The sequence below is a fragment of the Eptatretus burgeri genome, chromosome 11 (assembly GCF_056783735.1).
Source record: "Eptatretus burgeri isolate ZD-2024b chromosome 11, Ebu_testis_v1, whole genome shotgun sequence".
NCBI classification, from domain to species: Eukaryota; Metazoa; Chordata; class Myxini; order Myxiniformes; family Myxinidae; genus Eptatretus; species Eptatretus burgeri.
The window spans coordinates 81151190-81178601 of NC_140971.1; the positions used below are offsets into that span (position 1 = coordinate 81151190).

The following is a 27412-nucleotide window of genomic DNA, read 5'->3' on the forward strand; positions in this document are numbered from 1 at the left end:
ACCTCAAAACTTCAGCGTACACCAACGTTTTACGTGCATTTTTATACGTTGCCATTCCTGGCTAAAACGTCAAGGTGTGACTCTGGGCCTTAAGCTATGATAGGCATACATTGAGAAAAACAAACAAGATAATAAAGATAAATGAGGAGGATTAGGGAGTTGAGGAGGAAGGAGGAAAAAAGGAGGAAAATATTGGGGAGGAATAGGAGAGAGGAGGGAGCAGGGATGTATGGGGGTATATGGGATGACTGGGTCAAAACGTTTAAATTTTTTACGTATTTATTATGTAGACGACCCTTTGCTTGACACAAGTGTCAAGAGGAAAAAAAGAAATAAAGAAAATCAAATCAAATAGCAACAAACTCACCAGAACACACTCTCCATTACCGAGTTAGAAGGTTCCTTTGCCTCATGCTGATTGTATTATTGGAAATGCATGGTTTCTTCCAATGTAACGATTACTACCACCACCACTACTACTACTACTACTACTACTACTACTACTACTACTACTACTACTACTACTAGGACTACTACTAGTCTTGCCCAGGTTAGGGGCATAGCAATCCCCTTAAAGAGTTGACCTTTTTGTATTTGTACTTTGTTTCCTTGTGATGGGGGGGGGGGGTGGGGGTGTGAGGTTAGGGCAGCAATGTGCAATTTTTTGGCCATAGTGCCGGTGATAGCTCACCTACTCTTCGCGAAAAACATAGTGTGATCTATAACGTCCACCAACTAATGCCAGCAGATGGGACACCCATTTAATGTCCATCCGAGGGGATGGCACACATATTGATGAATCACCCTGCCTGCGAAACACCAGGATGACAGTATATAGCTGGATTGAGATGCAAACCCAAGCTGTATGGCTGAAAGGCGAGTGTGCATACTTCCAGGCCATCCCGCCGGGCCAATGTAACCACTTTTCTTCACAATTGCAGCAATGTTGTTGTTCAATTGCAAATGTAACTACCATAGTTTTCACGCTTAAAAGGCCTCACAATTCTCAGTGTTCTGAATAGGCAGTTTATGACTATGTTTGATAAATAATCCGTCCACTATATTTTCACATTCTGGCACTTGTCAAGATAGATAGTTAAGTGCGTCATTACTCAATTTTCTCATGTCCTTGTTGTTTCACAACAAGCTTCACAAACATCTCAAACGTGTTACCTGTAAACTCACTCTTATGATCCTCTTGCCATCAAGGTGTACAAAGATTCAGTACAGTACTTTCATGCCATTAAAAAAAAAATTCCACCATTAACATATGGTATATCTTTGTTGCTTCAGAAAAACGATTGGGCGGACAACATAGCTCAGAGGTCGCATTGTCACCTTCAGTCTGTGTTTGATTCCTAACTTCACAATAAACTGTCATTCTGGTGATTCACAGGCAGGGCTTGGATGAATGAGTGCGCCACCCATCAGAGTGGCGGTGTGTTTTAAGCTGGGTTTCGCATCTGCCAGAATGATCTTGTAGACATTGACAATCTCATGATACCCCTTGAAATGAGTAGGCCATTGTCTGAAAAATTCTCAATTGTTCCTCTAATCTACAGAGGCACTGAATCAGCTGCATCGCAGCACCTTGGTGATAATGCAACCAGCAGGCTCAATTCATAATTGAATCCCAGTGAACACGTCATCACAATCCTTTGGGCCTTCATCAGCCACGACGATACTCTTCCTCTCACCATACCCTTTACCTCTAAAAGGGTAGTTATTGTAATAACCTTACAGTTGTTGGAGAAGGCCCAAAGGATTGTGATAAGACTACCATGAATGGTTGGCTAATATTGCATCATACAGAATACATCTTCATGTCTTCCTGGTTAAGAATCTAAGGGCACTCATTTGTGACATATTTCTAAAGTTATGTTTGCAATTCGATAGGTATTAAACGTGTGTTACAGTGTATGTATATTGGGAGGAATTTAATTGTGTCGATAGCTGTTTATAGTCTTTGCTTATGGCATGTCATTTCTTGAGGGTATACCACTTTAAGGGTAAAAAAATAAACTTTTGGTGAATTCTGGAACTTAATGCAAAAGCTTCCAGCCAATTATACAGCACCAAGGGTTGGTATTGGAGATTTGAAGTCATTCTGTGGGCTAGCTTATAGATTATATGCACTAAAGACAGTAATTGGGGTGTTTTTTAACGAGACGACAAACAGGAGTGATAGGTTGTGAAACGAAAACAAATCATTAATGTTTACCGGGTAGTGCTTTTTGAGATGTTAAAGACAAACTTTTGGCAACAAGTAGTCAGAGTCTGTTGGGAGACTTTGGTTAAAAGCCGCTGCAAATTGTTGCAAGTGAGGCCATCGCTACTGCCATTAATTTTCATGTGAGCTGAATCTGAACTCATTCGAGAGCCTGAGCAGTAACATTGATTTCTTTGTTCATTTTGATTTCGATTCAGCTGCAGAAGCTTGCGTGACGAAATACACTGAGATGGACTCAAACACGAAATGCCCAAAATGTCGATGATCTGACCTACAACTCTTTCTTGCACACATACAGCTTGAGAATGTCATGATTGCAGTGAAAAAATACTCTTTGGACTTTGGAATACCTGTAACGTATGCCTGTCACCAGGTTTCTGAATGATGCAACAATAGTGCCACAAATAAATGATTAATACATTCGAGAGAGAAGGAATTTTCAAAGGTACTGAAGCTTGTTCTTTGGAGTGGAAAACGACGGGCTGAGTATAAAAGATGTGATTGAGAAAGCCATGAAGGCTCACAGCAACCAAAGGCAATGAAGTGTGAGCCGTTAATGCAAAATATACGGCCATCCAAAGCTCCATGGTGTAAAAATGTAGGATACGGGTAATGCATGCCAGGAAGGCATACGTGCCGTGACAAGGGGAGGGGGTGCAAAACAGGGATCACTCAAGTTGTCACCAGGTGAGAACAAGTCATCTTGAATTGGTGCATGGGTGATGATAACAAGAGAGACACAGACAGCACAGGCTGGTTAAGCATGGTGGAGATGCGAACAATAGACACCAAAATAATGGATGCGTCGGTGGCCATGATAGGGATTCTTGGAGTGCGTGTGGCCAGTATCTCTTTTTGCTCACCTTGAATGAAATACGGTTGGTTGGGTCTGCGGAGCGTGCTGTGTGTCTGGATTGTGTTCGTTGGTGAGGAGCAGTAGGCTGCGGAGAAGCAGAGGGCAAAAGAGTCAAAGCCATGTTCCATCGACCAATCAAAAAGGATGTACGGCACTGAATTGTTCAAGTGATCGAGTCAAAATGCGACATATGAGGAGTGATTTAAGTAATGACTGATTGAGGCAATAAACAGCTATGAAAAAAAGCAAAAATAAATTGTACAGATTGGTAGGAATTAAAGTTGTGTCCACGCAAAGGTGGATATCAATAAGCAGTAAAAGAAAGAAGAAAATCAGAAACAAGAATGGCACTCGGTAGAGCACATACCTCCGTAAGGCTGAACAGTTTATGCTATGTATCCCACCGATAAGGCTGGATCTGCATCTGGACCTTACCGAAAATCGAATCGCTTGTTCTTGTCACCGACCCAACCATCCATCTAGTTTTGGCATAATCCACTCACGACTTGAGATATCGTGCTCTTTATGGTTTTTGGCCTGATCTCTCAATTGTGAAGAATCACTGAAAAATGTTTTAGTGTCCGGATCCGGATCGTCACCAAAATTAAATCAATTCCTCCTTGTCACACGTCCAGCCTGTCCACCAAATGTCATTCAAATAGGTGCAGAACTTTTTTTGAGATATCCTGCTCACAGACAAACAAGGGTGGATACATAACCTCCATCCACCTTTGGTGGAGGAGGTAATGACTTGGGTATTTTCATAGTCTGAGTGGATAGAATAATATGTGTGCATGCAGAGTGATTCTGTTACTCATTAATTCCTTGGCGGCCACAATTAATCCCAGCTGCTTGTGTGCGGTTGTCCATTAGAGGCGGATTGTTCCGAGTCTGTCACAAACCAGCTGGACAGGCCTGATGTTCGACCGGAGCTGATTTGAGCAATAATTTATTGGAAACAACTTGCGTACTATTCGAGGAAAGACAAATTGGTATCTTTCATGTCCACTAACCAATGCTCGGCAGATGGGACACCCGGCTTAAGGTCAATCCGAGGGACGCACACCTTGCGATTTGTCACCCTGCCTTGCGAAGCAACAAACCAACAGTTTTATAGTCCGGTCGGGAATTTGAACCCAGACTAGAAAGCTCAAAGGTAACTAAACAATCTCTACACTATCTCTGCAGAACACATGTGTAGAGTCAATTACATGGATATTTGGTGAAATTAATTGCTGCTTGTGTTCAAAGATTTTGTTTTTGTATGTTTAATACTGTCTCATCTCACTCACCATTTATCTTTTACTTCTTGTAATGCTCCGCTTGTCATTATCTATATATTAATACTGAAGGACCAATTTTGTGCTCCTCCTCGTGGTCGCGTCACGTTTTTCTCGGTACTGTGACCTGGACTGAAAGAAACTTCGTACCTGTAAGAGTGCATCGCACATAGTGCCAATAGTCAACTTTCAACTCTGAAGCATCTATATATTAATACTGAAAGACCAATTTTGTGCTCCTCCTTGCGGTCGCGTCACGTTTTTCTCGGTACTGTGACCTGAGAAGTTTTGACACGGTGTACGTCAAAGTAGACACGTGCATAAATCAGGGGACTTCTTCACAAGGAGTAGTGTACACCAAAAATGTCGTGCACAAGGACGTTTTGTAGGCCTCATTAGGTAAGGCCATGGAGTACATCGACTGGGATCCAGCTGTTACGAGAGCCGCCACTGGTTGTCATATTGGGCTCATGGAACGGAATCCGTCTGTGACGGGGTTTCGGCTAGTTTAATTTAATATCTCTTTTTTTCTGTGTAGGTGTGAAGGCAGGTTTTGCAAACTACATCAGTGTTTTAAACGTATTTACCGAGTACAATTTGCTGAGAGAATTTGCTTTTATAATTAGTCTCGCTCTGAAGGGGATGCAAGACTATTGCAATGCCCCTGTCTGTCTGTCTTTGTGTTTGTCTGTGTGTTTGTCTGACGGTGTTCTGTCTATATTTTTGCTTAATTTTAACCCTCTCCTCTGGAGAGGCTATTTGCATTTGGGTCCGTTTGTGTGTTTGTTTTTCTTTGTAATTGCTTGTCCAAAGGACTTCACATGGAGAATATTTTATTGATAACTCTGACGTCATAGATCAAATGCTATGGCAGCCATACTGGATTAAAGGAAAAAAATTGGACATCATTTTCTCTGAAATCGCTCAATGAAAAAACTGAAACTTGGCATACGTCATCAACTACCCATTGTAGGATGATAACGATGACATTATCGGAGAAGTGGTGTTCCAGTCATAATTGCTTGAATTGAAATACTTATCCGAAAAATCTGAAACTTCATATGTCTGATCTATGGCCTGATGTGAGTGAAGAATTAAACTTATGACGTCATAACCCATGCCAAGAAACTATGTGACGTAAGTTGCCTGGATGACTCGCGTTTCTGGGCAACAGTAGCAGTGGGTGATAATAGTCGCGTGTACAGTTAGCGATGGTATTTTTGTTCAGAATAAACACGAAGGGAAAGACTATTGAGTGTCGTTCTAGTTAAACTTGCGATCATAAATAGACGTTTTGTATCAAAAAGAGAGAAAAAAACACAAAAGGAGGAGTATATAAAGTGAGAAGATAAAATCAAATGAAGAAAGGTAACTCACAGATAAATACCATCAAAATTATCTAACCTTGTAAAAGCCATTTGTGAACTATGATTGCATGAACAGACGCAGTGGTTTCGCAACAATTAAAAATAAAAAGTTCCATTACTGTTATCAATGTCATAATTAAGGAAGTACGATTTGTAAAGGTGCAAGAGAAGAATGAAAAAGATAAAGAATATAGCACTATCTGTTTATAATTTTTTGGTCACAGTATTGGAGAGGCATGTATATATAATCACATGCAGAGCATAAACATCACATGGAGAGCACAGATATCACATACCACATAAGTATATCAGCGGTCCTTTCATATGAGTTACAAAGGCATTAAGAGCCCACTGGGCAAAATTATGGGTATATGGGATTTGAAACTGGGACCTCATCATCATGAGCTTGGTGCTCTGTTGAGAATGCCAAACAGACCAACATAAATAACAAAGCAACCTTTAGTTAGTCCAGGCTTTGCATAGCTGGTAAGGAAAAAAAATATTGCTAACAGGATGTTATTTAATGGTAGGTTATGCTAAAAAGATGCTAGCTTGTTGATACTGTGATGTAGTATTATTGGCCTATCGAGGAAAAAAAAACACAACATTATTACAAAAAAAAAACAACGGCTGACTCGTCTTGGTGGTGTAATGGTTCGAGAATCTGCTCTTAGTCTGGGAGATTGGTAGTTTGAACCCTGTCTGAGTCATGTCAAAGACTTGAAAAATAGTATGTGCTGCTTCCTTGCTTGGTGCTCCGTATTCAAAAGGATAGAGCATGGACAAACAACTATAACTTGGTAATAATAGCACAGGCTTTGATGGGCCAAAGGGCCTGCCTCCTCCTGTGTTGAAGATCCTTGAAAGTAAAATAATAATATTATTCTTATTATGATTATCTCTTAATTCCACAATTATATGTATATTAGCTGGAAGCCAGATTGAAACCTGGTGTTGGCTTAGCAGTTAGGGTGGTGGGTTGGGATCCTTGGGTCCTAAGTTCAAGCCCAAAAGCGTTGAATTAACACCAGGGGGTTGACTCAACCGGTCATCCTTCCGAGGTTGGCAAAATGAGTACCAGTGTAACAGCGAAAAGGCTGCACATGAAGGGAAGGAGTATCGATGGATTGATTAAATCTGGTATTGGTGTGGCGCAGGCATGATGGGCCAAATGGCATCCTCATGTGCCTTAATTCCTTGTAAAAGCCTGTGGTTAAAAAATAACACAATAGAAAAAGAAACAAAAGGAAGTTTTTTATTCTTGCGTTGCCTGAAAAAACCCCCTTCTCAACAGCAAAGATATCACAGAACATTTTCGGTTCATATTGGTAACCTTCGTTCATTTTACACAATGAAAGTACCAAATCTCAATTCAAATTAGATAACAAAATTTCCACACTTGGGGAAGTGGGGGACGTTGGGAACACCCCACTCACCTCCGAGACCCCCAACCTCCCAGAACTCCACACCCCCTTGGTCGGTTCACTCCCTCGCACCGCAGATACTTTCCGTCATCCTGATTTTTCTTCTCTCAATGTTGGCAATTATGCAAACAGCTTAGTCCACACGGAGTGGGTTCGGGATGATTGGTGCCCATAAGGATAGGAACCCAGGTCCATTGCCGAACCGCAATTTGGGCGTCGGGTGTGAGGTAGTACCAACACATCGCGTAGCCGGATCAGACGTTTCACCGAAGCAAGGTGGCGCCTGCCTCAGCGACTTGCTTGACACACATTGCTAAAAGCAAATAATAACAGGTTTTTTTCATAATGTTGAGAGATCCCCCGAATTACTCAGACAAAGACCTTTAGTCATCTTCTTCTTACGCATGGCAGCTTAGTTGCCGGGGTAGCTATCATCTCTTGGAAGCGCGACTGTGTCGCTGATGTTGTGTCCCTCCACCAGTACACACAGGTACTCATTTCGCCGACCTCAGAAGAATGACAGGCTGAGTCAACCCCCTGGTGTTAATTCAACGCTTTTGGGCTTGAACTCAGGACCCTGGGATTATAAGCCACCACCCTAACCACTCAGCCAACACCAGGCTTAAGACCCTTATTGATCAGTAATGACAATGACATTCGTTTTCTGGTGTTGTCCCTGGTGTGTATATGAGAAAGGAGGCCAGAGTGTATACAGGACAGAGTCGCCTCAAAGCTTGTCCTGCAAGGAGGAGAAAGGAGCCCAGAATGTGTACAGGACAGAGTCTCCTAAAAGCTAGTCCTATGAGGAGCAGAAAGGAGCTCTGAGTGCTTATGAGAGAATGAAGAGGCCCAGAGTGTGGAGGAGAGAGCAAGGAGTCCAGAGTGTGGAGGAAAGCAATAAGAAAGCTTGTCCCAGGTGCACAGCAGAAATGGAGTGGTGTACCGTTAGCATATCTGGGACACCAGAGAGGATTTGCCTTCTGGGTCAGGATGCCTCAGAGGTGTTTGGACTGGCACAGTCCCATTGGATTTTGTGAGGTGAGGGAAGGACACTCCCACACTCTATTCTTTTCTTTTCTGTCAGTTCTTCTTGTCACTTCTTCCTGGATTGAATGATGGCCATATATCTTTTGTCTCAATAAGAAGGCCGAAGAATACGTGTTATGGTTACGTCTGCACTTCTCTGCCTTTTAACTTTTGCCTGTAAATAACGTACATTTCACCATTGCTTGCTTGTGAGTGTAAATAAACAGATTGTTAGTTGTTCTTTCAAATCTGTATCAGTTGTCTATTTCTTCTCCATCGGTCCAGCATAGTCCGCATGTATTGTTAGTAGCAAAAGTTATACTCCACCGATTTGCTCTACACGTTAGCCGGTGGGTACTGGGCAGCTCCGCTCAGCTGCACCTGATCAGGTAAGCTAAGACAAGTACGTATCGAGGGCTCGAGCCCCCCTTGATCCGGCCAATCCAATGGAAAGGTAACACATGAAGTAGTGAGAACCCTGCCAGGATTGGCGGTACCAATCGGCATTCATAAATGACTAGCAACCCGACAGGCTGTGGAGATATCCGTGGCTGGTGGCCTCAGGACCTGACATTCAAGAAGAGCTTGAGTGCTTCCCCTTGTGGAGAACCCAGAACCCCGGGCCGTAACAATATATCGACACTGTATTGTCATAAGGAAATGATGGTAAAAGAAAATGATCCTCAATGTTGTATAATAATCAATAGACACGTGACAATTGGTAGTCCAAGAAAACGTCACCAATTTAATTCTCCAATGCAATTTATCCCTAGATCACCCAAAATAACTTTTATACTGATTGGATAAAGCGTTTGACATATCCAATTATGATGTCATCATCAACAAGACTTATTCCCCATGGGGAGTACTTGACATGTGCCAAGTTTCAATTTTTTCCAAGGCACGGTTTCGGAGAAGAGGAGGTACAAAGTTTCCTTTCTTCCAACATGGATGCAACACCACGTGACCTATGATGTCATAATTATTGTTAAAAATTATACATGAGAAGGCGCTCCCAGGCCCCCCTAACAAACGGACGCCAACATTGTCAGACATAATGAAAACCCGTCATTCTTGTTACAAAAACGGCTAAAATTGATGAAAAAGCAGCCGAAATTGAAACCAACACAGTAATTACGGTCGCAATAGCAGATATAATGGAAACCAACATGTTTATTCTACACACAAGAACGGTCGTGACGGACACAAGAACGGACAATCCCGAAATAGAATGGTGGGGAATGGAAGCAACATCGGTTATTTCCGTCGCGAAACGGCGGAGACCAAAGTGAAAGCGATTCATTCCGGTTTCCATAACGTGGAAAACATGGCGGATTGAAAAGTTCTTGAAGTTATGGTAAGTTAACTTTAACGTAGTCTCCCTTGAAAATATCATGTCTATTAATGAAAACCCGTTTGTGGTACGGGATATTTTACAAGCAGCGATAAATGTGCCCTCTTGGCTTAATGTGTGGCTGATATTTCGTGAAATTCGTGCCCCCGTGCTGCAGCGATCAGTGACGATTGATCGTTTCTATTTGCAAGAGGTAAAATTTGATAGTAATAATATATTGCAAATTCCAATAAAATAAGAAAGTTAATATGAAGTAAAAACTGTAAAAAGATCCCACACACGATCCCCTATGTTGAACTGGGCATACACAACTAGCGAACCTTCACTCGGGGGCTCGAAATACAGGCAAACCAAACATTATCATCACAACAAAATTCGGTTTAATAAATTGTTAAAACTACATCAGGTACTACCCACTATATATTATCTATATTACATTTATGTTCGAGGCACAAGCACTAAAAATTTACATTCCGTAACAGGTCATTCTACTGCATCCGCCATCTTGTTCGCACTACAGTAACCGGAATGAACCGCTTTTGTTTCGGTCTCGGACGTTTCGCGACGGAAATAACCAATCTTGCTTCCGTTCCCAACCAATCTATTTCGGGATTGTCCGTTCTTGTTTCCGTCACAACCGTTCTTGTGTGTAGAAGAAACGTGTTGGTTTCCATTATATCTGCTATTGCGACCGTAATTACTGTGATGGTTTCAATTTCGGCCGCTTTTTCATCAATTTTAGCTGTTTTTGTAACAAGAATGACGGGTTTTCATTCCGTCTGACAACGTTGGCGTCCGTTTGTTAGGGGGGCCTGGGCGCTCCTATGATGAAAATTTTGTGTCAATCAGATAAACAGTTGCAGGGAAAATTAATTTAAAAGAAAAAAACGTCCAAAAACGGTGGAAGTATAATATGGAACAAGAGCGAGAATTGCTTTGCAATACATGTCCCCTACCAGTCCCAATGGATGTTTGGGAAGTAAAAAAATTGTTTGTGTTTAATGCATGCTTGAGCCAATACTGGAACAAAAAGGAAGAAGAAGAAACTCTCTAATGCACTGTGCTTGGGTCTATTCGGCAAAATTAAAGGAACTAGAAGGGCATTCTTCAACATTGCCAGATATGCCTCTGCCCACATTCTTACATCATTATACATTCTTGTACCAAGTTTGATTTAAATCCCTCAACCCAGATTCAAAATATTAAATAATTCTCGATGCCAGAACATGCATCCAATCAGGTTGAAATATAAAACATATATTCCCCATGACTATTAGATCATAACTGCGACGTTTCATGTCGATTGATGAAGCGTTGCAAGAGAAATTGTTTTTTAAAAGATATTCATTCAATCCAATATGGCTGCCAGACCATGTAACCTATTAATAATTTGTAAACACTCTGGGATCTACAAGACTTGGGGAACATGCGCGTGAAGTATCCCCTCGATATTTCAAGCCGTTCCGGAGAAGATAGTTTTTAAGGATTTGAGGGTAATTCAAATATGGCTGCTAAACCGTGTGACCTATGATGTCATCGTTGGATAACTTTTTGTTCCTCATGGATAGGCAATCATACCTGTAAAGTTTTGCCTCGATCTGTTCAGCCGCTTCAGAGAAGAAGATGTTTGAAGGTTTGTATGTTAAAAACAATATAGCTTTTGAACAACATGACTGATGACGTCATCAATCCCGCCACCTCATACAATTTAGCCATAGATGACCCTCAAAAATGTTCATACTGATCGGATAAAGCGTTCGACGTATCCAATTATGACATCATAACGAAGCTACCTCTGACATGATAAAAAAACCACACTTGTTTGCCAAAGGGAGTACTTCACATGTGTCAAGTTTCAATTTTTTCCATGGAATGGTTTCGGAGATACAGAGGTCCAAAGTTTTTCTTTTTTTTTCCAACATGGCTGCCACACCACATCACCGATGATGTCGCATAAAAACAATTTTCATTTACTGATATATTCTCTAGACGAGAAACCAATAACGACAACAAGGATAACAAACTGGAGATAAAGATTAGTTTTTTTAACAAATGCTTGAGCCAATACCGGAACCAAAATGAAAAAGAATAACCCACCATGTTTCATTCATTTTGAGGCTTTGTCTCTTTCATATTAAAAATAACCCGATTTACATACATTAAGCAAAAACATCGGTACGGCTTATGCGCATATACAGTATTATAATACATTGTGGTTATATACCTGGGATCACTCCAATTGCACTGGGCCATGGCCTGAGGCCAGAGACCTGCCAATCTGTGCTGTTTTTTGTAATGGCAGAGCATGATTTTATTGGGGTGGAGTCAGGCCAGCTGAACACTGACCTATGTATAATATATGATTTTTTCTCAGTTTAAAAAGGGCATAACTCTGAAAAATTGATGAAACGCCCTGAAACTCGAACTTGCTCTGTAACTTATCAAAATAAAGCCATGGACCAAGTATCAGTTGAATGTTTTTAAGGGTATGGGGAAAAAGTCTGTCCTTCTGTCTGTCTGTCTGTCTGTCTGTTCCACCTGTTTTTCAGAGATCAAAATTATCGTCCCCTCCAGTGAAACCGGAAGGAGATAAATAACAAACAGAAGAAAATCAAAAGGGTACCATCCTGTAAGGCTTGGTACCCTAATTAACACGAAAAAAAAGAAGAAAAAAAAGAATCTTTCAATACTAATTTTCTTTTTAACAGAACATCAAGGACCATGGAAGAGCCATGCCCATTTGGGAAGACCAAAAAATGTCGAAACAAAACACACAGCAAGAGGAGAATTAAAATTAAATTGTGTCAGCGAAGCAATGGAGAACAAAAGGAAAAAAAGGCCAGGTATGAAAATGAGATGAAACTCCATGAAACAAAGTAAGAAACTTTAGAGCTGGTAATCTAAGTTTGAGACAATGCTGATTAAATATGAAAGGGCAATTCATTTGGTGCAAGCTCTTGTGGCAATAAAAAAATACAGACTAATGAGCAATAGTGGTGATAAAGGCTTTGAGATTTCTTTAGGCTATGATAAGAACATGGGCCCAAATTGGTATGAAAGGGAGAGTTTCAAATAAAAAGAAAGAAATCAAGCACTCCGGGAATGTGTGGGCGTGAGCAAAAACGTAACAGGATGCTTTGTACATTGGAGATGCAAGATGTTCACAAGTCACTTGTACAGTTCATTAGTGGAAGGTTGCGGAGACTTTGCCCACCACAACATTGTATCGAAGTGCAAAGAGGGCAAAGTGGTTGAATGTGAAAAATTTGATGGCATAAGGAAATGATCCTCAATCTTGTGCAATAATAACACTGGTCAACAACAAATTTGTTGTCTGCATTTTTTAAGCTGATTTAGGACGAATCTGATGCGCTGAATCCAAAACTCACATTAGTTTTGTTCAATCAGGTCAAGTTTTTGAGATATGGCCACATGTCGTTTTTTACATTTTTGTTCACATGTACGCATGTGTGGAGCATTTTAGAAGAAGTTGGTGGGGGTAAAATGTCATGTCAAATGATTGTTTTGATTGGAAATAATTATTTTAATGACAAGAAGTATTCAGGTACGATAGTTCTAGGTGATTATGTCGAAAAGGGATCAGTTTGAAGTCATAAAACCTCAAAATCTTCCAAAAATTGGTGAGGCAAAGCATAAAGTTCGTGGATCAAAACTAAAGTTAATGGGGCAGATTTTGTAATAATGTGATACAAAAAAGTTGTATTTCTTGAAATAACGAACTCTGAAGAATGTACAATACCTACATGCGCCAATTTATGACATGCGCTTCTGCTCAAGCTTGGAGTGCCACAGTACGAACCCAAAGATTGGAGACTGTTCATTGACAGCAGCAAGCGATCACTGAAATGTGTTCTGCTACACAACGGCAACCAGTTTGCCTCTGTACCCATCGCTCACTCGACTACACTGAAGGAGAAGTATGAAGCGGTGAAGTACGTGCTGGAGAAAATTGGTTATGATCAGCATAAGTGGTTTATTTGTGTTGACCTGAAGATGGTGAACTTTTTGTTGGGACAACAGTCTGGCTTCACCAAGTACCCATGTTTTCTGTGCATGTGGGATAGTAGGGACCGTGCTCAGCATTACACGAAGAAGGACTGGCCTGTGCGGGAGGAATTGGTGCCATGCAAAGAAAGGAACGTCATCAACGACCCTCTGGTGGATAGAGACAGAATACTCTTCCCACCGCTGCACATCAAGCTCGGCTTAATCAAGCAGTTCACCAAGGCTCTGGACAAAGATGGTGACTGCTTCACTTACTTGTGCCAGGCTTTTCCAGGATTGACCATGGAGAAGTTGAAAGCTGGCATCTTTGATGGTTCTCAGATCCGTCAGCTCATCAGAGATCCAGAGTTCAAAAACTCAATGAACGAAGTGGAACTGGAAGCGTGGAAGACATTTGTTTTGGTAGTGAAGAACTTTCTTGGCAACAATAAGGCCAGAAACTACGCAGAACTTGTCAACAACATGCTGACTGCTTTCAGAAACCTGGGCTGCAACATGAGCATCAAGATGCACTACCTATTTTCACATATGAACCCGTTTCCTGAGAACCTGGGTTCAATGAGTGACGAGCAGGGGGAGCGATTCCATCAGGACATGAAGGAGATGGAGACCAGGTATCAGGGTCGCTGGGACGCAGTCATGATGGCTGACTACTGTTGGAATCTGAAGAGAGACCTCCCTGCCGCTGAACATTCCAGGAGTTCGAAGAAACGGAAGTTCAGGCCCTGAAGTTTGAACAGTGGTGACGCAACATGCAATTTACTTGTACTTACCTTTATCAATGCCCACCATTCAGATGACAGTAATCGATGTTTCTATGATGTAATCAATAAATGTTGTTGGCAAAACATTTTTTTTTCTTAAAAACATGTTTAGGATGATATGTGTTGACAAAAATCAGCTGATAATGCCACAAAAATGTAATTGATTTTGTCACAAGATCTGATTTTTTCAAATCAACTTAGCACAAAAACCTGACCTGATGGAGAGAAACGGATGCCATTTCCTGATTCAGCAGTGCCAGAATACCCTAATTCACTTGTAGAAATCTAGACAACATTCAGAAAGTAAAAAATTGTTGACCAGTGTAATCGATAGTCGCTTGACAACTGGTAGTCAAAGAAAAGTTCATTGCTGGGGTAGATTTTCACAGGACCAAATGTCTGGGGATGGACTTTTTTGTCAACCATGCAAACACATTTCTTTGGTGAAGGCAATGTAATTCATGAAGTATTGTGGGCTGTGATTAAAGGAGAGCTGTGGATGGGTGGGAAATGGTGGGGTGGGGAGAGGGGGGGGATCTCTTGGGAGAGCAACCAGCCTCTGAGTTGCTAAAGTGAAGAGAAATGAATGCAGCGAGATACTTTGTAGCCGAAAGTACACGTATAATTTAATCAGCAGTCCTTAGCTAGTACATATCGGACTGGGATTTAATTGTGAATTCGGCCTGCTGGTTTCATTATTAATGATGTCTGGCTGTGCTGCTGCTGCAGTGCCCCCTGCAAATCAGGGAATGAATTTTGAATTTTGCAAGGATGTTGGTGACAACCACCTACTATACGCTTTGCGAAACACCGAGAGATATTATATAACCCCCACCAGCTGACACTAACAAATGTGACTTGCAGCTCAATGTCCATCCGAGGGAAGGGTGCATTTTGTGATGCAATGTGAAGCACATATCAGACACCTTGCAGTCGCATTGCGAATTGAAGCCAGGCTCGATAGCTCAAATGGAAGTGCACTAACTTGGCAATACCCAGTTGGCCTATAATAAGCCAACGGAGAGTCAAACGTACGTTTCTGGTTGACACAGTGACATCACATGCTTTGTTGTGAGGGCTGTACCAATTCTTGAGTGTCAATTCACAACTATATTTATTGGCAAAATTAGAAAGAACCTAAATACATTTGCAGTTTTTCACTGCTAGAATGTAGACATATGCAGAAAAAATTGGGAGAAAAGGAAGGAATTGTAGAAGGATTGAGGAAAATAAGGGAAGAGGATCTGTTATCGGGCATTAACATGATCTACCGACCAAAAAGGACAGCGTGTAATGGCTTCATAGAGTTTCACAAGTTCACACGATCACAAGTTTTTCACAAGTTCACACTGTCCTTGGAATCTTGCAAGAAACTCTCAGGATTTGCTTCTTGCTCACTGTAGACATGTTGGTGACATTGCAGTTGTATTATTGGCTCTATTCTGGTCTTGCTCTTCATACCCTCTCACCTTTCCTCGACATCTCGACATCCTTTCCTGAGCTAGCCTCATCTTGTCTAAACTCAACGCTCACCTCCATTCCTTCATACTCTTCATTGTCATCTTGGGAACTTCCTTCCTAAGACCGTTGTTACAAGTTCTTCTCCACACATTTGTACTCACCAGAAATCATGGTTTGTCCCATTTCCAGTAATGATCTTCACTAGACCCTGAGATCCTGTTCGCATTCTTCTTCTGCAATTACTCTCCTTGTGCAGTGGTCGATCTATTAGTTATCATTCTACTGTTTTCCCCTTGCTCTATTTTGCTTTCTTGATGCATTACCCCCCTTGTTCTGCTCTCGTATTAGCCTCATTTGCTATATCTAAACAATTTTGCCATCATGGCTTCTTCAGCATGACAAAATGGTCATCAATGAAACACACCATTGTTGCAGTGAAAAAACCCTTTCAGTGGCAAAATAACTTTCATACTTATCCCACTCTAAAACCTGGTAGCAACTTATTAAGTTTGTCTCTGGAGTATGCTCTCCTTCCATCCTTTCCCTCACTTCAAATGACACCACAGCCAACTCTACTCATCAGAAGGCCAAATGCCTAAATTCTGTGTTTGCTTCCAAATGTTGTGTCCCGCAACCTCTTGCTCTCAGTACCCATCCTTCTCAGTCACATCCAACTACTCCTGGACTCTGTGTCTTTTGAACTTGTGAAGGTGGATATGTTTCTGGCAAATCCTTGACTCCGATTCTGATTCTGCTTCTGGGCAGGACGGCGTCAGCTATCGTCTCCTAAAAACCTACCCTGCTGCTCTTTATGCTCTTTTCACCCTATAATTTGCCCTTGGTCATCTTCCATCGAGTTGGAAGTCAGACTGCAACATCACCGTATTACATAAACAAGGTGGAAAAACTGATCCCCTTAACTACAGATCTGATTCCTTATTAAACTGATCCCCTCAGCTTACTTCCAATCATCAGTGAGGTCATGGAATCCACCATTGCAGTTGACATCAAATTCTTCCTTTTCTCTAACGGGCCCATCTCAGATAATCAATTCAGATTCAGATTCAGACCTGGTCACTCTTCCTTGGACATATTGCTTCCACTCCAACAATGGATGGAGGCCCTCAATGTCAGACATGAGATCAGGACTGTCTCTCCAGACATATCTCAATCTTTTGATACAGTGTCATCCCACCTTGCTCTCATAAATCTCTGCCTATGGCATTGAAGGCCAACTTCATACAAGGCTTGGCTTACTTATTTCCTCTACTCTTGTAGCCAACACCTGGCTCTCAACAGAATCCTATGATCTCCTCTCCCTGTCAAGACTGGATTGCTCTTAGGCAGTGTTCTGGGCCTTGTCATATTCCTTATCTTCACAAACGATCTCTCTGGCTCTCTGGAAAATCCTCTTTACCTCTCTGTTTATGACTCTATCCTCTGCTGTGAAATCACTCATCCTTTAGATAAGCATAAACAGCAGCCTCTTCCCTTTCTTCAGAATCACAAGCTGTTCAAACACTTGGAATATGTATTTCAATCCTGACAAATCTCTCTCCAAAAGGACTGCCAGGCAAACATTCTCATCTACTTTCTCAGCAATCCTCTTGAAGAAGAACAGCCACTCAATCATTTGGGTCTCACTATCAGTTATGATCTTTATTGGGCAAACCACATCTCCAAGGTGACCTCCAAAGTCAGTCTCCGACTGGGCATTCTCCATCATACAAAGTCCTTTCTTAGCACACCTAAACTAGTCTTGCACCCTCTGCTTTTTCTATGCTTGCCCATTCCCCCCCCCCCCCAACCACCATGTTTCTGCAGGGCACACAAGGTCTGGCAGCAACCCCTTTCTTGTGAAACCACCAAAATCCAGAATCACTGCTCACCTCCACTCATTTGCTCATCATTTTTCCCCACCTGTGGAACCAATTTCCACATTCTCTTTACTTTCATTCTTCCCTTCAGTCCTTCAAGACATCTATTCACCACTATCTCAGATAATCTCTCATCCACATCCATGATATTTTCTACCCCATTATCTCTCACCAAACACACCTGTTTCTAGATTTCCAGTTTTTCTTTCCTGGGAATTTCCTTCTCCATCCATATTGCTCACCCCATGCATCCTCCCCTACCCCTCAATCTTCCCTACACAGATTCTTTGTCCAAGTCTCCCTCTATTTTGTTCCTCAACATGGCTGTTCGTGTGACCCCCCTCCCCCCACCCCTTCTGCTGTTCCTTTTGTTCTGTTATGTGCGAGACTTGACTTTGATTACAAAAAAGATACACAGAAGCAAATCTAGAAATAAAATTAAAGTTATAAAAGAAAGAAGTTATTTTAAAAAACCCAGAAAAACAGAATAAAAGAAACAAGAAAGGAAAAGGGGAGCAGGCAAGATAGAGAAGATGAATGTATTTCCACTGCTACATATAATTAGCATAAGGAGTGCATTAACCACTCACAAGAAAGAAGAAGAGAAGGGTTTGGGGGTAGAGGAGTTTGGGAAAGAAAGTGTTGGTGAGGTAGAAAGGGAGAATCATGAGAGCATGCACCAGATCAGTGCGTTGCAGCATCCACTTTCCGCCGGCACACCAAGGGCCTCCGTCTGGCCATCCCCATCTCCTTAAGATGCTGATCAATCTGCTGCAACCAGGAGGAATGTAGTCGGCCTCCTCCTTGGACTCCCCCACTTACGAGGTTCCTTTGCTGGAAGAATCTGGTGTGTATGATCAGTATCAGGAAAACGAGCCACATGTCCATACAGCCGCAGCTGACGCTCACAGACTATGCAGGTAACAAATCTCATTTGAGTCTCTCTCAGCAACCGCTCGTTGGACACAAAGTCCGACCAGCGATAGCCAAGGATTCTCTGAAGAGACCTGGTACCAAAGGAATCAAGTCGCCGTCTCAGATCCCTGGTCAGACTCCAAGCCTCACATCCGTAGGGAAAGACTGGAAGCAACAAGGACCTAAAAACTCAAACTTTCGTCCTCCTGCACAGGTACTGGCAGCACCACACCCCATGATCAGTGAATCCATGACTCCCCAGGACTGACCCAGATGTTTATTGACTGATGGCTCACAGCCAGCAAAGACATTATCACTGCAAAGATAAGTGAATCTCACCATGACTTCAACATCCTCACCACAAACAGGTACAGATAAGATGGCAGCATCCAAGATGTCGATGAAAGCCTCGATCTTAGTTTTTGAGCCAGGAAGCCCGTAATCCCAGTGGCTCCAACTCCTCATTCATCACCTCGAGGGTCCCCAAAAGGATATCTGGAGTCTCTGCAAAGATGACTGCATCATCTGCGAAATCAAGGCCAGAGATCTTGACATTCCCAAACGATGCACCACAGCTTGATCTCTCTGAAATCCTCCCCGAATCCAGTCCATACAAGCACGGAAAAATGTGTGTATGTGTGTGTGTGGGGGGGGGGGGGCAGTACACACCCCTGCCAAACTCCAGTAATAACTGGGAATAAGTTAGAGATGGTACCACCACACTTCACAGCACTCTCATTACCAGAGTATAGTTCAGACCTCAGATTGATCAGTTTTGGTGGCACCCCACGAAGACCAAGAATCCTCCAGAGGGCATTCCGATTGACTGAATTGAAGGCTTTACAGAGATCAACATAGGCTGCAAGCAGCCCCTGCCGAAACTCTCGTCTGACCGTACCCTTACTCTTCGGGTCCTCAACATACGCAATCATTGACCTATTTGGTGTAAAGCCTGACCGCTCTGTACGCTGGTGCTCAAGCAGATGGTGGTGAATCCTCTCAAGAATTATCTGAGCAAAGACCTTTCCCGGCACTGAGAGCAGCGTCACCCCTCGGTAGTTGCTGCAGTCCTGTGATCACCCTTCCCTTTCCATAGAGGGACAAGAAGGCCCCTCTTACAGCCAGTTGGGATGATGCCTGTGTTCCAGGCAGAACACAGAGCTGCTTTGTTTTTTTTTGTTTTTTTTTTGCAACAACACGAGTAGAGCAGTTCCACCAGCTTTGAGAAGCTCAGTATGGATGTCGCAGATCCAGGAGCTTTAACCCATTTTAACTGGTTTACCGCAGCCTGTGTTTCCACAAATGAAGGTGAATTGCAGTTGATTGGAGGGTCAGAAATGGGGATAGAAATACCCCTGATATCCAGCTCAACGGCTGGTGGATCAGGCTGGTGCAGCCTCTCAAAGTAACCGGCCCAGCGGGCTTTCACTTTGGACTCCTCTGTCAAGAGCCCACCACCCTCCGCTCTAATTGCAGTACACCGAGGGGCGGGCTTGGAGGAACACAATGCGCAAATTTCCCTGCAAGCAGGATGAGAATCACTTGACCACAGGTGATGCTCTACCCCCTCACAGATTCCTCACACATAGGCCTCATGGCTCTTGAGGAAGTAAATAAACGAAGTAAATTGAGAAGTTTCGAGCAACTTCAGAGTTGCTACAAGCCTGTGATCGGTATTGAGGAACTGAGCACTTCGGTCGACCCTGCATTTCTGGATCATCCTCCAGTGACCATCAACGAGAACATGGTCAATCTCCTTTGCCACACCGCCAGCGTTGGAATACCAATTCCAGAGCCGAGCCTGTTGACACTGAAACCATGAACCAGCCACCCTAAGCCCATGACTTATTGCAAGGTCAAGGAACTTAGTGCTATTCTGGTTCACAGTTCCAGACCCAGGGAGACCAACACACACCTCATAACCATCCCTATCAGTTCCAGTAGATGCATTGAAATCCCCCAAGACAAGAAGAGTATCTCGCCTGGGGCAATGATCAACCACAGACACGAGTGTGGCAAAGAATGCATCCTTCACTGTGAGGTCACTCGCCTCAGTCGGAGCAGATACAGAGACGAGGGAAATGACACCTGAGGAGTGACTAATCCTTAGTCTCATAATACTTGAGGGCGAGTGGTGAAAGGTCCCACTATTTTGTACATGAAACACGCAAGTGGACAGGTGGCGCCATGTGAATTAACAGGGGAAGTGTTTTGAATAGTCTCTGTTAAAAAGAACGATATATTGTACTTCAAAAGATATTTCTTGAAATGTTTGGAGAAGAGAAAATCTTTAAAGAAAAAAAAAAACATTTGGGCTGTATGAAATTATCTGCTTTGCAATGAGACAGTTACAGTGAATTTATCTAAAGAAAAAAACGAAGTAAATTGAGAAAAAGAAATATAATTGTCAAAATTCCATCAAGGAATGAAACGAGTTAGAAATTACAGTTGTAAGTGAGATCGAATTGGAGACACATTGAGCGCTCAGATAACCCACAACACTTTCCTTCTCACAAAGCCTTTGACGTAATAAAGCATATTGAAGCGCATGATCTCATCAGCAGACTTGTCTGGCACAATCAGCGATGCACATCGTGATGGGCAATCAAGTTAGTAATGCTCCATAACATTTTTATTCCCACAAAAATTATTAATATTTACAGTTTCTGCAAGAACAGTATTTTGTGAGGTTAGCAGGATAACCTAGAGGTGTGCAAATTTGCATTTGAGCTGTCCAGGCTTTGTTCAAATCTTGGCCCAGCAATAAACTGTCATCCTGGTGTTTCACTTGCAGGATGAGGTGTTGATGTGTAGGCTGCAGATATGTCAACAAGTCACTTGAGCAAAGTCTGACGTAAGTCTTAAGTCTTTGAGGGCAAGTCTCAAGTCATCATGTTATTACTTCAACTTGTGTCAAGTCCCACATCCACCAATGTAAAACACAGTGTGCATTTGTCTGTCCGTGTTCATAAGGACGATTTGAGTATGGTTTTCAAGGCCAATCTTTTAACACGACTGTTTTTTCATAACGGTATATTTTTGAGGATTAAAAAAATACTCAAAAAATATTTTCCATAAAAGAGAAATTACGTCTCTTCAATTGGAATTGTAGACGGTGACTTGCAACTGGGCCTCAATGGCGGAGTACAGAAGCGTTTTTAAACAAGCTCGAATGAGCTAAGATCCTCGTCCTCTTAATGATGACGTCAGAAAAACGAATATGACATCATTGTGATGTATCAGGTTTGCGATAAATTATCTGTGCTAATGCCCGGCTTGATTCCCGCAAACAAAATTCAAACAGCTTGCCTAGTTTCGGAGATAATGGTATAGGCAATTTCCATTAGCGGCGATATTATGACGTCAACTTTTTTTCTCGGAAGAATTTCCAAAATCGGAGATGGTTACTGCCTGCGCGTGGGTGTTCTGCATATACATGGCAAGCTTCACGAAGATCCGATGAAAACTCTGGGTTGTGAAACAAAAATGTCAAAAAACAGGAATGACGTCATAAAAATTGATATGACGTCATAGTGATGTATCATATGTGCGGTAATTCATCTCTGCTAATGCCCTGTTCGATTCGCGCAAACAGAATTCAAAAAGCTTGCCTCGTTTCGGAGATAATGTTTTAGGCGATTTCCATTAGGGGAGATATTTTGATGTCATAACTTTTTTTTCTAGGAGGAATTTTCACAATAGGAGATGGTTACTGTCTGCGCAGGGAATTTTTACATATATATATGCCAAGTTTCAGGAAGTTTCGATGAAAACTGTAGGCTGTGAAACAAAAACAAAAAATGTCAAAAAATAGGAATGATATCATAAAAATTGATATGACGCCATAGTGATGTTTCATATGTGCGGGAATTCATCTCTGCTAATGCCCTGTTAGATTCCCAAAAAACAGAATTCAAAAAGCTCGCCTAGTTTCAGAGATAATTTTTGAGGCGATTTCCATTTGAGGAGATATTTTAACGTCACAACTTTTTTTCTTGGAGGAATTTTCAAAATCGGAGATTGTTACTGTTTGTGCAGGGTATTTTTACATATGTACGCCAAGTTTCAGGAAGTTTCGATGAAAACTGTTGGCTGTGAAACAAAAAAGTCCACAAGAACAACAATGTGAGTAAGACTTAGAGATCCTCCACGAGGATGTAAAAATAACAATAAATACAAGGTGCAAGGAGGTGAAATTCGCTGCACATGATGTGAATCACGCACAGAGTAAAAAATGAGTACATTTACATCCATAAGATGTCTCATAAATAAAGACGATACAAGCACACCTGACACGAGGCCGAGGCTTCAGACTTTAGCATGCTCACGAGGCTGTACCATCGAAACGAAAGGACCCAAAATATAAAGAAAGTAGGATCACATTAATTTGTACACGGAGTGTTTTAAAATAACGTTTTTACTTTCTCCGAAACATCATATCTTCCAGTCTCATTGCATATTTTGTTGCCATTTCTCCAACCCGTCATTTTTGATGGGCTTTTTATGCAAGTTTACTCATCAACCTAACTTGTGGTACAAGCTATCAAGGAATTAAGACAAAGGGCTTCGTTTATTGCAATGTATGTTCCGAAAAACTGTTTAACTCGTTTATATTTGTAAACTTCATGCAGTGGATGGACATTGCTTGCTTGATTTCCAGCAAAAATAAAATTATGTTAAATTTACCTTTGATGAGACTAGTCAGTGACCTCAGCACATGTTGAAATGGTTTATATGAAGAAACAAAGCATTTGATGTGGAACAGGAGAGGAGATTTTAATAATTTACTTGTATATTTATTATGTATGTTAAAATGAGGCATCTGACTGATTCACTTCAATTGTTGTCTTTTAAGATCCCGTACTTTTATGTGTTTTCCATTTAAAATGACAAGTCATGAATGATATAATTTACTATTATTGATGAATGTGAAATAATCCAAGTGAAATTACAGATTTCAATCATCACAAAAAACATTTTATCGGGTCGGGACGTGCACGGGTTACCTGCGGGGGCCAGGTTTTACAGGGCACGAATGTTCACTGTTTGAATAAGGTTTTCACACGCAGCCACGTTGGTAAGATTGGTGCTTGCTGCTTGAATGTGGTGTGCTGTCTTTCGAGTGGACATTCCCACAGTGGACAGTGGACCGTTTCTTGTGGACTGCTCGCTAAGTGGCTTACGCACTCAAGCAAGCACTCCATTCAAATCCTTTCGTAAGGAACGGCTGGCTTGGCAAGCTCTAGCTAGCTGCGTGGTAACTGAACACACCCCAGGTATGTGCACTTACCTTTCAGCTATCTAGTCTGGGTTTGATTACTGACCAGACTGTAAACTGTCACCATGGTTTTATGCAATCATGGTGTTCTACCAACGAACATGAAGCCTGTCAGACGGGGAGGGGGTTTTTGAGCTGGGATCCAATCAGCCAGCATTTGATGCTACTGGTGATGCTAATCATGGTTTAAAAAAACCCCATGGTAACTTTCACAAAAAGTAGGTCATTATGTACTGGCACCCAGGTCAAATTCCAAATTGCTTCCCTGACTGCTATCATTGAAAAGGCAACGGCAAACCACCCATTGCATTCCTTGCCATGATACTACTTCTGCAGCACCAACACTCTGGCAAGTGTACGGGCTCAAACAACACCATTGTGCGCTTTATGAAATAAAGGACAGGAAATATGGGAAGACGACATCTCTGACCGTCAGAATCAGTTCTCGAAATTTGGAAAGAGGTGGACACGACAGATACAAAGCAAACTGCAGAAGCCAATGCAAATTTCTGACTACTGTATGTGTGCTGACGTAAGAATAAATACCCAACCATGGTCACTTGCACGTACACACACGGCGTACAAACAAGGAAGACAAGTGAGGCAATTTGTAGCTTTTCATACGCCTCTCATATACTTGCAACCAAGAGTCTCGCTAAAAGAAACTTGGTGTTTCTAAATTAAAAAAAACTGCAGTTCTAATTATGTAAGAACATTTTCGCATTATCATGATAGATGACGATACCAATCTGTGTCAGGCCACAATCCTCGATGCGCCGGAGTAACAAGTAAAATTGTTCAGCAATGCAATTCTACCATACGGATGCTGCGGGTGTACACTGGGGTTGGATAAGCTCATTTTTGCTCCACGATGGCAATGCGCTGCATTTACGACTGCACCGCTCGGTTGAGGTTATTATTGCGAGTAGGCATGGAGCGCCGGAGCATGCAAAACTTTAGGTAAATTGCAGCGGAGCACATAAGGGGAATATGCTGCAAATGCTTTGCACATTTCTCCAAAGCATAATCATGAGAGCACTGCACAGAATTTCTAAGCCAGTTGACCCAATCTCAAATTGCTTGTGTAGTGTGCCTGCAATGCCAAACAAAGTGAGCTCTGATGTGCTCCATCTCTGGTTCAACAATAAAGTGTTTCCGCCATGTACACAAAAGCGAGCCATTGTGTCGGTAGGACTGACAATTTCCTGCCTCGGCAATTGAAAATGACAGAGTCATGCCAAAGCCGTGAATTGCAACTCCAATGGTTCACAAACACAAGGCAAACTTTGAAAGAAAATAATACACTTTGAGCTGCCAAGTCCATTGAGAACAACTTATTTCTGCTTTACAGACTCCATATGCAATTCAAACAGCTCTCAGATATTTTGTATTCCAACACATAAGACATTCTGTAAGCCTGGTGTTGGCTTAACGGTTAAGGTGGCTAGTTTAAGATCTTAGGGTGTTGAGTTTAAGCTCCTGTCGTGCTGTTAAAATAACGCCAGTTGGGTTGACTCAGCCTATCATCCTTCTGAGGTCAGCAAAACGAGTACCAACTTACTGGAAACAGGGGGCACTACATCAGCAGCTCAACTGTGCTCCCAGCAATGACGCAATAATAATTATTATAATAATAATTATTATTATTATAATAATAACCTAACATTTTAAATGAAGAATCTATTTTGCTAACGATTGTTTGAAGTGCACGCATCGAAACCCCAAGAAGCTGAAGAGATCGGGGAGAAATAAGTTGTATTATGTGTCCGGGAAAAGGATTGTTACTGCGATTGAAATGGCTCACTAAGCTTCTGAAAGATACTTGGAAAAATACCCGAGACAGAGGGCTGTCTGTGCCACTGTGCAACAAAAAGACTTGGATAACGTTCTTAGCTTGCTGAACAGGCACCTGCTCGTACTGCAAGCTCCCGACCAGGTGGTCGGTGGAAATGGAGAGAAGTGTGTGACACAACACCCCCCCCCCCCCTTCGCCTGATGGATATGGCTACCAGTGAATGGACAGTGTATCGAGATTAGGTTCTTCTGAAGACCAATGGCAAGGACATATCTGAGGCTTGTGCTTGTACAGAGTAAGTTTGAAATTATATTTACTATTAATCATGTTGGAAAGGGTGGGGGAGAGGAAGGAGCTGCAGGGGCTGTTTTAAGGCTGTTGTAAATATATTGTTTGCTTGGTTCTGGGGCCACAATAGGAATTATACATTTTTGCATTTATTCCGAAAAGTTAAAGCGTGTGTGTGTGTTTGTTATATCCATGGGTGATGCTAGAATTTACTAACATTAAATGGTACGAACCTGAAACCTCCCAATCAAGGACATTTCTCAAATTTACACAAGTTCAATTTGCATTCCGGAACAGAGAACAATTGTGGTTAACCATCCCAAAATTGCCACTCTTTCTTCGAAATGCTGAAAAGTACGTTTAATAGACGATTTCAATTACAGATTTCACCCAATGAAACACACACACACACACACACACACACACACACACACACACACACACACACACACACACACACACACACACACACACACACACACACACACACACACACACACACACACACACTGCATGCACAAACGGCCTCATTTAACATTCACACGTCATTTCGATGGTAGCATTTTCAAGCTTGGGCCTCAGCATCAGTCTGCTTTGAGAACAGAGCTCAGCTAGTAAAGAAAAGGTTAAGGCTTTGCGGTGCTAAAAGCGATGTCAATTTTTTTTTTTAAGTCTGTTCACACCCATTGCAAGAGACAGGCAGTGATTAAGAAGAGCTCTGTATGTTGAGGCAAAATGTGAATTATCAATAGGCGGGCTAAGCATGTCATACTTTCGGAAAGGATGAAAATGTCACATATTCTTGCGAAAAACGCATCACTCTTTTCTTCTGCTGCCATCAGGCCTCTGAGCTCCCTGCTGCTATATTTTGTGTCATTTTGTCTGCCTATTCATTTGTCTAAATTTTCTGAGGCTCGGTGAATATGTTGGTTCATGATTTAGAGGAAAAATAAGGAGTTGGAGACATTGTAGTAATAGGCGGTGCGCAGGTGATATAGAAGATGTGCATTCAAGTCTCGTTAAAGGCAGTAAAATTATGGATTTGGAGGCTAAGCATGATCCAGTAAACTGAGTTAGTGTCAACAGAAGAAATGCCAATGCCCACCTCTTCATGAAGTTCCAGCGGTGAGTTCAACAAGGCAAAAGTCCAAAGCAATTGTCATTACGTTGTCTGGATTTGCAGCAACGAAATTGCAGGCACAAATCGGCAAGGTTTAACGTGCATCCTCAAAATTACTCACATTTGCTGAACCAACATATTGCAACAAACTGCACTGCCACATTTTCTTTATTAACATAATCATTCTTTTTTTTGTATACATAGTCAAGGCTTGTGCGAGAACACAGAATGGATCAGGATGCAACAGAACAAAAGGAACAGCAGAAAGAGGTGGGAAACACTAACAGCAGGATTGAGAAACAAAATAGATGGAGACTTGGACAAAGAAGGAATGAGGGGTAAGAACTTGGA

At 41.9% G+C, this 27412-nt stretch overlaps 1 protein-coding gene across 1 annotated transcript in view; it reads right to left on the bottom strand.

Annotated features, from left to right (window-relative positions):
* The window catches only part of LOC147017488 (receptor-type tyrosine-protein phosphatase mu-like), a 513419-nt gene that overhangs the window by 141745 nt on the left and 344262 nt on the right, over positions 1-27412 (bottom strand). The window contains exon 17 of the mRNA XM_085847977.1: positions 3094-3171. Within this exon, the coding sequence (XP_085704103.1) occupies positions 3094-3171 (78 nt within the window). The remainder of the gene's footprint in view (positions 1-3093; positions 3172-27412) is intronic.